The 14,284-nt window shown below is 39.7% G+C and overlaps 3 protein-coding genes across 5 annotated transcripts in view; 1 reads left to right on the forward strand and 2 right to left on the reverse strand.

Annotated features, from left to right (window-relative positions):
- Positions 1–5,054, reverse strand: part of recql (RecQ helicase-like) — a 79,617-nt gene extending 74,563 nt beyond the window's left edge. The window contains exon 1 of the mRNA XM_039668405.2: positions 4,915–5,054. The gene's annotated coding sequence lies outside the window, so the exon portion shown is untranslated. The remainder of the gene's footprint in view (positions 1–4,914) is intronic.
- The window catches only part of LOC120477032 (uncharacterized), a 60,837-nt gene extending 54,956 nt beyond the window's left edge, over positions 1–5,881 (forward strand). For 2 of the 3 annotated variants that reach the window (XM_039668400.2, XM_039668401.2), the window contains 2 exons: positions 2,975–3,044; positions 4,940–5,881. In XM_039668400.2, the coding sequence (XP_039524334.2) occupies positions 2,975–3,044; positions 4,940–5,191 (322 nt within the window). In that variant the 3' untranslated portion in view covers positions 5,192–5,881. The remainder of the gene's footprint in view (positions 1–2,974; positions 3,045–4,939) is intronic. The other variant, XM_089127041.1, reaches the window with a different exon arrangement.
- A 3,918-nt stretch (positions 5,882–9,799) lies between these two features.
- Positions 9,800–12,739, reverse strand: ascl1a (achaete-scute family bHLH transcription factor 1a). Its single transcript, XM_039668410.2, has 2 exons — positions 10,713–12,739; positions 9,800–10,618 (listed from the first exon to the last, which is right to left on the reverse strand). Exon 1 carries the CDS (start codon positions 11,713–11,715, stop codon positions 10,726–10,728), a length of 990 nt encoding a protein of 329 aa, XP_039524344.2. The 5' UTR covers positions 11,716–12,739; the 3' UTR covers positions 9,800–10,618; positions 10,713–10,725.
- Positions 12,740–14,284: the final 1,545 nt, after the last annotated feature.

The following is a 14,284-nucleotide window of genomic DNA, read 5'->3' on the forward strand; positions in this document are numbered from 1 at the left end:
GGAGTCACTGACCTTCCATAAATAAGGATGGGTAGTTCATAAGTGTTTGTGTGTATCCGTTTGTAGCACCTATACCATTCAATTCTACAACTGAATGCACACCAGCACTTGTCTTCCTGCTATGCGATTCGAGGGTGACCCATGACAGCCTGGGCGGTCGTGTGTCGTGTTGAAGTCCATTACTGTGATGAGGGTTTGGGGGCATTTGGCTGTGATGCTACACTACAGCCCATATGCCAGAGATTCCCACACACAGGCTCTTTCATTCCTGCTCACTTTTTTTAGGATCTTTAACAGCATCCACTCAACGCAGGGGCCCATTCTGGGTTTCCTGGGTTATGTGTGCGAGGGGATTTGGGGTCACGCCTCTTCGCTGATTTACGGCATCGCTCTTTGAGCATGTGAGCGATGCCTTTCCCTATGCTAGTGGACGAATGCAACAAATGAAAAGGAACAAGGCTGTTTCTTTGGAATGGACACAATAGGGACATTTATGTGCTTTAACCTTTTCCATCAACCTCTTCTGAACCCTTATATGGATTTGACCCCATTCATTAGCTGATATACACCCATGTTCACTCATTACAGTGGTAATAACCCTCGTAGAATGACAAAATCCACTCCGACTGCTTGTTTTTTTGCGTGGATGTCCAAAATCTCTCCTGTCACCTTTTGCTCTCGCCATCTATCAGTGCTTTGGCACTTTCTTCTGGAGCTGGTCATGTGCAATCCCTCAAAACAACGTGTTTTCATCCACCTGTGTGATTTTTGTGGGTCGGAGGGTAGAAGCGGCCTGGGTGGGCTGCGTGTGGCCCGAGTGTCCACAGGTTCAGTTCCAGTGACGAGAACAGTAAATCTATGGCTTAATTGGACTGATTCAACCCTGCGAGTCAATGCGTGACTCACTGCACCAATTCAGAAGGAAAAAAAAACGGAGGGAAACCTGAACCGACCTCGTTTAGCATCCCGCCTCTCTCTCTCTTGCACTCTCTGACCCAGTCATAAACACACTTACCGCCAAAACCTGCTTGTCAAAACAACTCCGCCCAAACTTTAAGTGGGTCACCCGTCTGCCCCCCTCCAAAATCCAACCATATCTTGCAACCCCCCCCCCCCCCCCCTTCCAGAACCGCCAAAACTTTGGCAATTACGTAAGCACGATGTCCGCGGTGATGGGGCGCAACAATAGAAATGGGTTAGAGCTGCTATTATCCTCCTCTCTGTCTCTGGTGCGCTCTCTTTTGCCCCAGCTATTATCCACGGTGCAGTTTGGGCTCTTTTTCTGCAAACCAAGTGCAATTAATGATCATTAGCTGGCCTGTCTCCCCTCATTCCCATCAAACCCCCTGTCTGACCGCAAGCCCAGATGAACGGGCCAATAGCGGTTTGTCTGAGGGTGGCGTACCGGCAGCTATTCTCCTCCCAGCATGCTCTCTGAACGCAGGGGCTCGTTAGCACATGGGATGACCATCGTTGTGCCACACGCTGGACAGTGGAGTTCTGTCCCGTCTGAATAGGCGCTGTCTCTGAGCAATTATCCCAGTGTATGCGCGTGCAAGTGTATATTTGTGTAGATGTGTACTGGTCACATCGCTCCAGAGCGTGTCCCCTAAACACCCTCCTCACACTGGGGTAGGGTTTTATTTATCCGTTATTGTGGCGGGTTGGCCCTGTGTCCGAGATCATTGTTTTAGGGGACAGGCCATAATGAGCAACCACAAAGGGCTCAGAACACTTTAGCATCATTGCCCCCCTCACCCCCCATCAAAAACAATGTGCCACACGATTTCGCTGGAAAAAGTACCCGCCAAAATACGCTAACATTTACCAGATATCCTTGCATAACCCCATAGACCTCCTATTTATATGTGTGTGTGTGTGTGTGTGTGTGTGTGTGTATTAAGGCTGGGTATTGAGACAAATTTCACAATTCGATTTGATTTCGATTCACAAGCTTGCAATTCGATTTCGATTACGATTCAATATCGATTATTTTGGATATCAGTTACAATAAATGGCCATTTTTCTCAAGGGAATCAAATCTCTAAACTAATGCTGTAAACTATGGGAGTCTAGTTGTAGCCTATAGGCTTTATTAGCCTAATATGAAGGTAATAATCAACTGTTTTGTAGCTATACAAACACTTAAATTACACTTTTATTTAATTTTTATAATAAGCAGATTATATGAAATATAAACATTTAACTGGTGGCTGTCATAAAAACTTGCCAGATTTATTCAAATATGCATTAAATATTGAAGAACATTAAGATTATAATGCATATGTAATATGGTGTCTATATTTAGCAAAATGCTCCTCTCTAGAGTTATTTTTTCTAGCTGACTAACGTGGGTTTTCTGAGGTAAATATGACGATACATTGATTACAAGCTGCTTAACTGACGTCTTTCCACGGTTGAAACGCTGATTGAGCGAATCAATGTGACATGATACGGATTTCGATAAGTTGTACTCTATCTTTAACACACTTTCAGATGCTCATTGATGTTTATTTCGTGCTGTAACTGGTATTATTAACCCGGAAGAGAGATCAGCGCTGCTGTTTCTCTTGAGCTGCGCCAGAGCGATCTCACGCCACAGCGCCAAAACGTTATTTATGTTTTTGAATTTCTAAAGAAAATGGACGTAATTTGAAAATTGAGACTTTGTTTCATATCAATAGTAACAAAGGACAAAGATTATTGCGATTTTTTGGATGCGCGCAGCAGCGATACAATGTCCCATTCATTCAAACGAAACAGGATGACTAATCAATTCTTGAGATTTAAGAATCAATATCAATTCGTAAAAATAAGAATCAATTAATATCGAGAAATCGATATTTATTACCCAGCCCTAGTGTGTGTGTATATATATATATATATATATATATATATATATATATATATATATATATATATATATAAAATTATTCAAACATCAAAAATCTCAGACTTCTCTTTTAATTCACAGTGATTTCATGCGCTCCCTCGTCAGCAAGATGGATTTCAAATCTCTGGAGATTAAGCTTTATAAAGCCAAGGTTTGTTTTCTATTGACAATAATGATATTTATCGTGATGTGTCATACTTGCTTCATAGCAGACTGTTCCTGTTCATATGGCAATTCTGTCCCTCTTTCTTGTTCTCCCTCTCTCAGTAGGAACTAATTACAGTGAAATGGAGACCATAAAACACTTTAAAGGCCAACTCAAACGCGGGCTTAGTAAAACTAGCTGTTTCCGTCAAGCACCTTGCATGTTCATTGAGAGCTGGGGTAAAAAAAGAGAAATTGCATTTTCTCTCATTTTTCCTCCAGCCTTTTCCCCCTCCCTCGTATTCATGGATTACAGGCTGTAATCTCATTAAAGTGGCCGTCAGTGTACATCCAGTGCAGCGTGCTCTGTAATCAAGCAAAGACATACTGCTCATCTTGGATAAAGCAGAGGTATAAGGTGGCCATTCAGTGGAAAGACCCGACCGGACCCATTGAACAGAAAGGGCCGGCTGCTGAAAAGCGTAGAGACATAAAAGTTGATGGCGGAGGCTGGGGAAACTGAGCCCCTGCCTGGTCTTAGGTGGAGAGGGGAGGCTAATTACAGAGTGAGCTGGGCTTGAATTGTTATCCAGGGAGAGGAGAGAGGAGAGGGCACTTTGCCAGGGGATTACAGGACACACACACACACACACACACACACTCACTCACTTTTAGTCATTACCTTGGATGCATTTAACTGTGCAAACAGGTGCGCTCACAGAAGAGTAGGAAAAGGCCGCTGTAATTTGAGCCAACTCTGGCACACGTGTGAACCCAGCATACGCTTTCACTCTCTCACACAAACATACAGGTTATACTGACATCAATGACTATCCAGAAGTGTGCAATAGGTGATGACTCGGGCAAGATGAATGTATTCACTCACAATGGATTTGTACATGTGAATGGGGGGTTATATGTAAAAACTCTTAATTACAAGGCCCAGGAAAATGCCTTGTAATTAAGAGTTGATTAAAAAAAGGTTTTATTTTATTTTGGTAGTACTACACTTTGATACACAGACACAAAAAAAAAGGCCAAACCAAAAATGGCTAAATATTTAAGTGGTCTCTGTTAATGGTCTTTAACATTTTAATCTCAAATCCCGGTCAGATAATTAACAAGAATTGCTCAAATACGGAATAGCCTTCACATTTCTGCGATTGTTTGAGCCATGTGGGTAAACTTGCAAACGTTTTTTTTTTACAGTGTTGTTCCACTCAATGTTAATGGTTTCAAACAGATGAAAAATGTCTCACAATTCGTTTGAGTTTAATGTGAGACAAATAGGGTTCAAATCTGGACTCTGACAGGCCAAAACATGAGCCTGATGGACTTGTTCTTGGTTGTCTTTGCAGTTTGGGCAGGAGAATTGTCTTGTTGAAAAGCAACATATAATCATTCCTCTTTAGATAACAACTTTTCATTTGTGGGAAGCAAGACATACTGAAATATTCTCAAAAGCATTAAATGACTTTTCACAGTGAAGTAGCTCACCATCACCATGCAACTCGTGTTTCACTGTGATTCATCACTCCACACACAACTTTCCATATTCTGCCAAATCTTCATTCTTTATTTGATGTATTTCCAAGACAGCAATGGCTTTTGTAATTAGTGCATTTGCTTAAATTTCACTAACTTCCTGAACAATATTTTGTGCTTAAACCAATTAAAAGAATAGTATTTAGCCATTTTGGGCTTCTTGTTTTTTGCCCAGGAGTGCAAGTACATCTGCAACAGTAAAGCACTCAAAATAAAACCTAATTTATAAAAAAATATATCCAGAATATTCATATTTAGATCCAGTGCACCTGCATGCCTAATGTAAGTGTCATAAGATCTGACATTAAATCCATTGATGCTATTGCACTAACCTGAGTATGCATGCTTGTCCTACAGCAGTTGTTCCTGTTCTTACTGGAGGCCCAGACAGGGGGCGCTGGGGCGCCAGAGGGATGCATTGAGGCAGAGCAACTCCTAGTGGAGCTCAAGGCAGGGGGCATCAGGCCGGAGCACGAGGCGTCGGTGAGACGGGAACTTCGCAATCTGCGCTCCCTTGACCTCCTCGACTTCCTTGCTCACCTGCCTCTCTTCATCCTCATCCACAACTCGGTGATCGCCAACCCCTTCGATGACTCCAATAACCTGTGATGATATCAACAAGAACTGTTTACACCAATGGTTATGTCATATTAACCCCAGTGCAAAACATTAAGAACACACACACATATATATAATACACATGATCTGAAAAAAGTTTAGGGTTGGTAAGATTTGTTTTATGTTTTTGAAAGATGTTCAGGCTCATCACAGCTGCATTTAGTCATTTAGCAGAAGCTTTTATCAAATCTGAGGACTAAATCAAACAAGTCATCGTGAAGAGGCAATAACAACACAAGAAGTGCTCAAAATACAAAGTTCAAACATTGCTCAGAGTAGCAGAAACTGGCAAGTAAGGATTTAAAGAATATCTTTTTTTAACTTCATTTATTTTTGTCATTGAGTTTCTTCATTTATTTGAAGAAAATAATAAATAATAAACAGTAAAAACAACTTTTAAATATTATTACAATTTAAAATAATTGTTTCTATTTGAATATATGTTGAAATGTAATTTATTCATGAGATGTCAAAGCTAAATTTTCAGCATCATTACTCCAGTCTACATTGTTAGTTGATCATTCTTATATGCTGATTTATATTATATTATATTATATTACTGTATATTATATTATATTATATTATATTATATTATATTATATTATATTATATTATATAAATGGAATACAGGTCGGGCAACTGGTGAAGTAGAAATATTTAAGAGTAATCAAACTGTTCCGCTGCATGCTAAAAAAAAAGTACAGAAATAATAAATACGGAAACAAATACTGATCAAAAAATATTATGTTTAAGTGTCCTATTTAACCTGCATCAATAAAAAAGAACAACAATGTTTTGTTAATTATTCTTTCATCATCCATGTCAAAAACTCTCCAAAAAAAGGTCACACTGTAAAAAAATATTTTCAAGATTTGTTATCACAACATATTTTCTTTTGTCAAATCAACTTTATAGTAATTTATTTAGTTGAGATAACTTATTATTTTGAGTTTCTGATGGTTAAATTAACCTTCATTGTATTTAACTCACTTTTTCCAGTTCAATCAACTTAAAATTTTAAGGCAACCCATGTTACTTACTTTTTTAAGTTAAACCAACAATATTTTTTTACAGTGTAGTAATCACAACATTTTTTCTTTTGTCAAATCAACTTAAATAATTTATTTAGTTCAGATAACATATAATTTTGAGTTTCTGATGGTTAAATTAATCTCCTTCATTGTATTAACTCACTTTTTCCAGTTCAATGAACTTAACATTTTAAGGCAACCAGGTTACTTACTGTTTTAAGTTAAACCATCAATATTTTTTACAGTGTTGACTGACTGTGTTGTCAAAATGACAAAACTTCACTCCGTTTCCTGAAAAATAGTCCATAGATTTAATTTACTGCAAAAGTCTGCATCCATGGGCAGAGCCATCAATGCTGAACATAGAGGAGTGCTGTCTGTGGTACTGAAACCACAGTGTTTGCTCTGCACTCTTCAGGGCCACAGTCGAGCAGCTCATATTTCATGCAGGCTAGAGGCTTTATTAAATGTAATTCACAATTTGGTGTATACCGAGAGCTAAAAGTTTGCGCAAACATGGTCATCAAACATCCTATCATCACTGATAATCATTCACCATAACTAGAACTCATTGAGAAAGAGGACAGAAAAGCTTTGACAAGCGTGGAGAGCACCGTCACATTCAGACATAACAAAAGTGAGCATTTGTATAAGAAAGAGAAGCGAGGGGAAAAAAACTGAAAAGGATCGAGGTAGCGAGAAAAAAAAATGAGAACGAACCGGTCTCATTTAGCCTAAAGAAATGACCGCAGTTCTCTGTTAGAGATTGGAAGTTGTGAAAAGCTCTCTGGGCACTCATGAGGAAGTGAGTGCTGTCTAACAGTCTGCGTCTTTAGATTTACAAAGTCTGTTGAAGAAGTTGAGAGGCAAGGATGGCAGCACTTTCAAAGGGAATGAAAGGAGGCTGGAGAGGAGTGATAACAAGAAGTCCCCATGAATTTCAACAGGGAGAACATCAGAGGGGCCCGGATCACTAATCAGTGTGGGTTACATGCTGCCGCTCCCGTTCTATTCAGGCATGGCATAATGAGGAGGCAACATTCTGCCACAAAGGGATGGACACGCGGACCGGCTCCAATGGGCTGTGCGTGCGCACAACTACACACTACTAGCGTTCCCTTGGACACAGATTGACCATGAATAGTTTCTAAAGGGAATTGGTGGTGGCTTGAATTTTCAGGTTAGACACAAAGCACATTCACAACAGGTGACCGGAAAAGTTTAAGCAAGACATTTCCATTGCTTTCTGTGTGGGAAAGAACGAAACAAATTTAGATTTTTTTACTCTAGCAAACCAACAATTATTCTGTAAATGTTATATGTTTTTTTTACATTGCTTTAACTCATCGAAATAAGTTCTGCGATTTTAAACTTTTTATGTTATACACAACTTAATTTCAATCAGTTTAATGTGATTAATCACTGAAACATCCAAGTTGATTGTACTTAAAAATGTAAGGCAGCAACTCATTTACAAACCAATAATTAGTAATGCTTCCTGCAATGTCTCTTAATAAAACAATGTCCTTGAACAAACTTATTGGATGGGAGCCATATTTTATTATGTTTTCCCAGCTTATCTTTCAGCGACAGACAGAAGCCATAAAATCAAGTGGAAAATGTGTTTCCTCCATCTCAGAGATCTGGATTCATTGATTTTTTAAGGACTCGGAGCCGGGGGAAATAAAGAATTGCCTCTCTTCCCCAAATTAATTTCACACCAGATAGATAAGAAGCTATATCTATTGAAATGTAACTAACAAATGGGCCCAGTGCGCTGCAATAAGACGATGCTCGGTCAAGTGACTGATGGATAAGTGCAAAAATTGATTTCCCAAGCTATAGTTGACATTTCAGCATCCATTTTGGATGGTGGATTAACATGTCATAGAAGTTAAGTCTCAGTGAATCACACAGTTGCAGGGAGAGACAACTGACTTGGTATGATTTCAATTTAATGCAGTTGTTGACTTCTCTGGACAGATCTCATGACAAAACCTATAACTATTTTGCGATGTGACAGTTCCGTATCAATTTTTGTGAATCGTAAGGAAAAGTATGTGGGTTTTTTTAGAAAGAAAAAAATGTAAACATGAAAGTCCACCCCTAAATGGAAACGTATAGTGGATCGTCCGAGAACAGTTTTATACGAACACTCTAAATAATGCTGGGTTGTTTTAACTCAATTTTGGGTCAAATATGGACAAATCCAAACGTTGGATTAAAAAATGTAATTTAAAAATGTAACCAACTGGCTGGGTTAGTCCATATTTGATCCAAAAGTGAGTTAGAACAGCCCAGTATTTTTTAGAGTGAATTAGCCAACAATACGTCAAAATGTCAATTCCGAATTACCATGAGAGTTTACTCCCAACTTTCAGCCCAGCTACGAACCTGTCTGGTCGAGCTTCTCCGTCTTAGGCCTATAGCCTACCCTAAACAATGCTCGCGCTACTTTCCTCTGGGACATGCTTTTTTTTCTTCTTCAACACCTGCCTCTTGTATACAGCACTCGCTTCCAGACGCCGTGTGTTTTTAAAGGGGCAGTTGTTGAGTGCGTGCCGCGCGCTGTTGTCAGAAAGGCACACGCGCCTTCAGCCGACTCCACTCGAGCGCCACACACGCGAACAGAGCCTTTCAATTCATTACAGCAGGCACGCGCCCGCCCCGCGCGCACACACACTTTACCTGTCAAACTCCACGACTGTTTTTTTTTACTTCACGACTGCGAGTTATTTATGTGTAAACTTAACAAAAGCGTTTTACTAAATGCGTTTGTATTTTGGATCAGTGACGTCACACTCGTTTTAAGATAGGCCTATTTTAAGTTTTTCATTAAAACGCAATAGAAAATTAGGCAAAAATTAGGCAAAATTTCTGAATGAAAAGTTATTTTGATATTTTTGCTGGGCCTAAAGTTAAAATGCCCTAGGTGGTAACTGTCCAGGCTAAAAGAAAGAAAAAGATTAAAATTAAGGCTGATAATCTTGGAGAAAATACGAATATTTTACTACATAAAAATATATTAAGAACCATCTTGCCCAGTGCGTCCACAAAAGTCGTAGGCCTATATATTTCTCAGTATTTTAAATATCGTATTCCCTCGCTTTAAGTAGCCTAACATTGTTTTTAATTAAATAATAAATAATATAATAATAATAAATTATTAACAATAATAAAGGCAAATAGCCATCTTATGTGTATACACTCTGAGTACTTGTTCCTGTATGCTCTCTCTGCCATTCTCACCCACAAAAGTGTGAGTAGGGTGAGCCAACAATATGTTTATTTTCCAAAAGTGCTGTCTTCTCCAAATTGGCATTCATTATGAGCGCATGCAGTCTGTGAAACGGTCCAGTATGCTGGTCACGTCTCCTCCTGCCTGACAACAGGCAGACTGCCGAGGCTTAGCAGGCTTATCACTTTTGTTGCTCATAAAAAAGAAAATGTGCAAGGAAAATCTACACTTGACACTTGATTGTGTTCTTATAAAATTGCGTTGAGTAATCAACAAGATAATATTTTGCAATACACAAGCAAACTCAAGAAAACATGTTTCTTTTAGAAACTTTTATTATGAGACTAAACTGTAGAAAATATGGAGATAAGGCATATACTTATTTTCTGAAAGATGCAAACCCCAGAATTGTAAAGGCAAAGTGGAACAGTGTGGAGACACAAAACACCTCCGTTTGGACAATAGCTGCATAACCTTTGATCACTTCGAGTCATATTACAATTGCAATTAATTCCTATTAAATAAGACACGTTGGTGTTGAAATTTAAACTCTTGAGTATTAAACTCCTCTAAAACCCCCACAACCGTAAAGGGAATTGCCAGCTGCGATGCATTTGAGACTATAAGTCTGAATAAGCGAGAGGTAATGAGCAATTTACGGCAAGCTATAGGTCAAAAAATATATACATATTAAAAGGAATGTGTACAAAAACATCTATAAATCTCTTACATACAAAAATAGCTTAATATATTTAAAAAAAACAAACATTTTATACAAATAGAACTTCATATAATAAAATTCGCCAAGTTGGAAGCATAAAGTTGTGAGGGGGTCTATCAAGGCAAACCTTCTTTGATTACATTAGCATAGGTAAAGAACAACGTTTGCTTATTGTTGTTTATATGCCACAGTGTCGTGGAAAGTCATTTTAAAATAGATTTCTTGGGCGAATGCGCTGGAAGGACTGGTCTCCCGCTCTTTCCGTTTAGTCCTTGGCTCTTTGACACTCGGGACCCGTGGTTTGCATGGGCCATCTCTGGGTGTGGATTCGAGTCTATCCGAACCGGACCGCAGCGCAAACGCAGTGCTATGTTCTTGGAGGACATCCGAGTTCCTCCCAAGTGAGTGCTGCGATTTTTATGCGTTTCCTAGAAAGAGAACATGTCATGGTGAATATCTTGCATGAGCAACAGCAACAAAATATACAAGCGCTGCAATAATGATGTTCTGATTCATACTAACCTTTCGCGAACGTTCAAAACCAGTTGGTGAAGTCCAGGAGCTCTTGTTCTTCTGGACTCAGAGGGTCGTAGGAGCCCTCATCTGAAGAGTAAGAGGACACGGGCGAACCGGCCATAGAGTTCATGTCATTCGCGTAGTTCTGGGAGATGGTGGGTGACAGGACGCCCGACTGGAACGCCGCGCTCACCGCGTCATGCTCGTCCAGGAGCTGCTGGAGCGCGCGGATGTACTCCACAGCCGAGCGCAACGTCTCCACTTTGCTCATCTTCTTGTTCGCCGCTCCGTTGGGAACGTGTTCGCGGAGAGTGGCAAAGCCGTTGTTCACCAGCTTTACCCGGTTGCGTTCTCTCTCGTTCCGCCTGGCCACCGCGTGCGGCTGCTGCTGAGGCAAGCTGTACCCGAAGCCGGCGAAGTTGAGCCTCCTTTTGCACCGGAGCAGCTCCGGGGAGGATGAGCGCTGCCTCTTCGCCTGCTTCGATGCGGACTTGTTGCTGCACTGGCTGTCGGTCGGACTGAGTTGGATGCTCTGCGAGGCAAAAAAGCAGGCAGGTGGCATGAACTGCTGCTGGTTTACGCTTATTTCCATCTTGGCAGTGATGTCCATTTCGCGGATGGGAAATAAAGAGCGAGGGAAAGCACAAACGTTTCTTTGGACTGCCCAGTGGCCGTGCGTCTTGCTCGTGGCGTTCACGTGTGGCTTCAATGGGCAGGGGTGCTCCGGACTCTCGACCTGTTCTGAGTTAGGAGATGGAAACAGCGCGGCCTTTTCAATACGCCGACGGCTAGCCGCGCGTTCTCCTGACCACGCCCCCTGAGATGCGCTTGCTTTGCGTACGCCAGGCGCGTGCCGCTCCTGCCACTGAGTAAACAACTTCTCGTAAAGAATGACTAGAGGTGTTTTTCGGTTATGACAAGTGTTTCTCGAAGAACAAACACGCACACACTTAACTTCGAGCTGCAATGAAGGGATCCCGTGACCTTGTAAAATTAAACTAGGGCGCATTTTGATTTTTCATTATGGCGCTTAATTGAGAAACGCGTCATTAAACTGACGATTGATAATGTTAAAACACTGGGAAAAAAAGATTGAGAAAAATATAAAAGAATCGAGCATGTTTACGGACACGATGCTAATATAGACACTAAAGTTCATGAATTTGTTCCAATTTTAGGCTTTTATGATAATGGCAGAATAATTAGCCTACAGTTTATCAGGAAAAAGAGTTTAGAAACAAAACAATTCATAAGGAGAGAAAACTATCAAATATTGTTTAAATAACTACTGGCATCAATGATAACAATTTATAACATTTCAAACATATTTGTCCTGACATATACGGGAAAAAAGCAAATGTAGTTTGGAGGACAGATAAATCAAGAACATGGCTATACTTTAAAAAATGTGCGAATGATTTGTGTTGAGAACCCCAATTTGTTTAATTTAATCACATACGATCACATTTTCTAAATAATAAGACCCACTTGTTCACATCCATTCAGAGGCGAACAAACTCATTCAAAGCACTTTGCTTTCACTGGACTCAAATGTAGGCTATAGTTTAGTTATGAATTCACGCCTGTCACGGTAACGGTTACATTGTTAACGCGTTACAACCATACAATAATATTGCTCCATATGTAGAGAGAGAATCTTTAGGGAATCAGAGCGCAAGATGAATTCGGCCAGTCATTATAAGAAATCATCACAGCTGGAAAGGCGGAACGGATGGGTTATTTTGTGGACGCGCGTTATGAAAAGCTCCCGACATTTCATTCAGTCTATTTGCTTGCATTATATCTCTCGATTAATTTCGCTTCTTTCATAGCATGATAATGGCACATTACTTTCAACCAACTTTGTTTGAATGACTCTGCCTGCGCCGGTGTTGTGTGCGCGCGCGATGCATGTGGAGCGGAGAGGAAGGGGGGCAATAAATTGTGTAATTTCTCTTAGTTGGCTGAGGCATTCAAGATCAGGCCAGCATTCAAGCACCCAGCCCCCTCCAACTTTCTTTTCTCTCCCTCTCTCTCTTTTCCCCCCTTCTCCTTTTTTTTTTTTTTTTTTTTAGAGCAGGGCGTTTAGAAAAGAAGCGTGGGTTCTATTCACTCCGGCTGGGACTCTCTGAAACATATCCACCATGCTCTGTCAGTGCATTTGCAGAGTCCAATTAGCGTTTTGTAAGCCCCTCTTTCTTTCATGATACTCTAGGCTCAGGGAAGGTTCCAGTCAGTCATTCCCGGGTGTAATAATTAATATGGCATCTGGGGCGTCTGAACTTCTATTGAAACACCTCTCGGAGAAATGCTTTAAATTAATAAAAACAAAACAACTCCATACAAAGACGTTTGTTTTCTCGTTTTGATATCCAGTCAATTTGTAAGCTGTTAAAACTACATCGTAAAGTTTTTTTTTTGTTTTTGTATCGCTTCAATGACTATTCATTGCTCCTTTTGGAGCAGATGCGTGGCGTTTATGCACTTCTATTTCTGATGTTAGTGGATGAGAGCATGTTGAAGTAAATGAAACGGTCATATCATATTCTTGAAACAACCGAACACCGATTCCTTGTTAAATGCGTGCGCGTGATTCACACCCAAGTGCCCGCGCATGAAAGTCTGCAGCGCGCGATCCACTGCAGTCATGCAGAGACATAATGTATAGGCAACAACATGTCTACTGCACATATGTGCATAAGATAATCCTAAAACACTGTTACAGAGGATCTACAAGTTGTTGAACAGTTATTTGGAATATTTTGGGTTCCCCAAAGAACCTTCATTTGAATTATCTAAAAAACCTTTTATAGCCTATAAATAACTTAACATGGATATTTAAAGTTCTTCATGGAACGAAAAACAACTTTTAATTTTAAGAGTTTTGGGGGCTAAATTATTTGGTATCATACTTTAAAACAATTGCAATTAAAAATGATTAGAAACTTTACCAGTATTCATATTATATGTATACATGATATGGTCAATAAATTATGGCAACATGTTTTTAAATTGCGTTAACTTATCAAAATGAGTTAATCCATTTAAAACCTTTTTTAAGTTATACAAGATTCAACTTATTTTTAAGTCAGTTTAATGTAATTCAAGTTGAAATGACGTATTGTAAAAATTGCTGCCTTAAATTTTGAAGTATAGTGTACTACATTTTTATGTAAAATGAAAAAAAGTGACATTTTTTATTTTTAAGATTATGTTTTGTAGGCCACTTTAACTAAATAAACTTCAGCTATGTTTTTTTTCTTCTTTTTTTTTCCGAAAAACTCCCCATAATATAAGGCAAACGCCAGATGTGTTGGTCTTGAACATGTGCATGCACCATATCTTGATGTGTTTTTGTGATAACATTTCTATACAGAGGGAGGGATACTGCATCCTTACCTGAAAACATCTGCAGGTGTTGAAGGGTAATTGTGTCCAGATGTTCATTCAAGAAGAGTCTTTGCCTGCTGTTGTGCAATTTCTGAGGACTTCAACTCTCAATAGATCAGGTAGTTGGGTCATGGTCCTACATCTCCTGTGTAAACATAGACATAATGCAATATTCCCATATCCTACAG

This window comes from Pimephales promelas, chromosome 24, assembly GCF_988280905.1.
Source record: "Pimephales promelas chromosome 24, fPimPro1.hap1.1, whole genome shotgun sequence".
Classification (NCBI taxonomy): domain Eukaryota; kingdom Metazoa; phylum Chordata; class Actinopteri; order Cypriniformes; family Leuciscidae; genus Pimephales; species Pimephales promelas.

What these genes read in the sequence shown, in the direction of transcription:
- ascl1a (XM_039668410.2), bottom strand. Translation starts at nt 11,715, where the DNA reads ATGCGCCCTAGTTTAATTTTACAAGGTCACGGGATCCCTTCATTGCAG.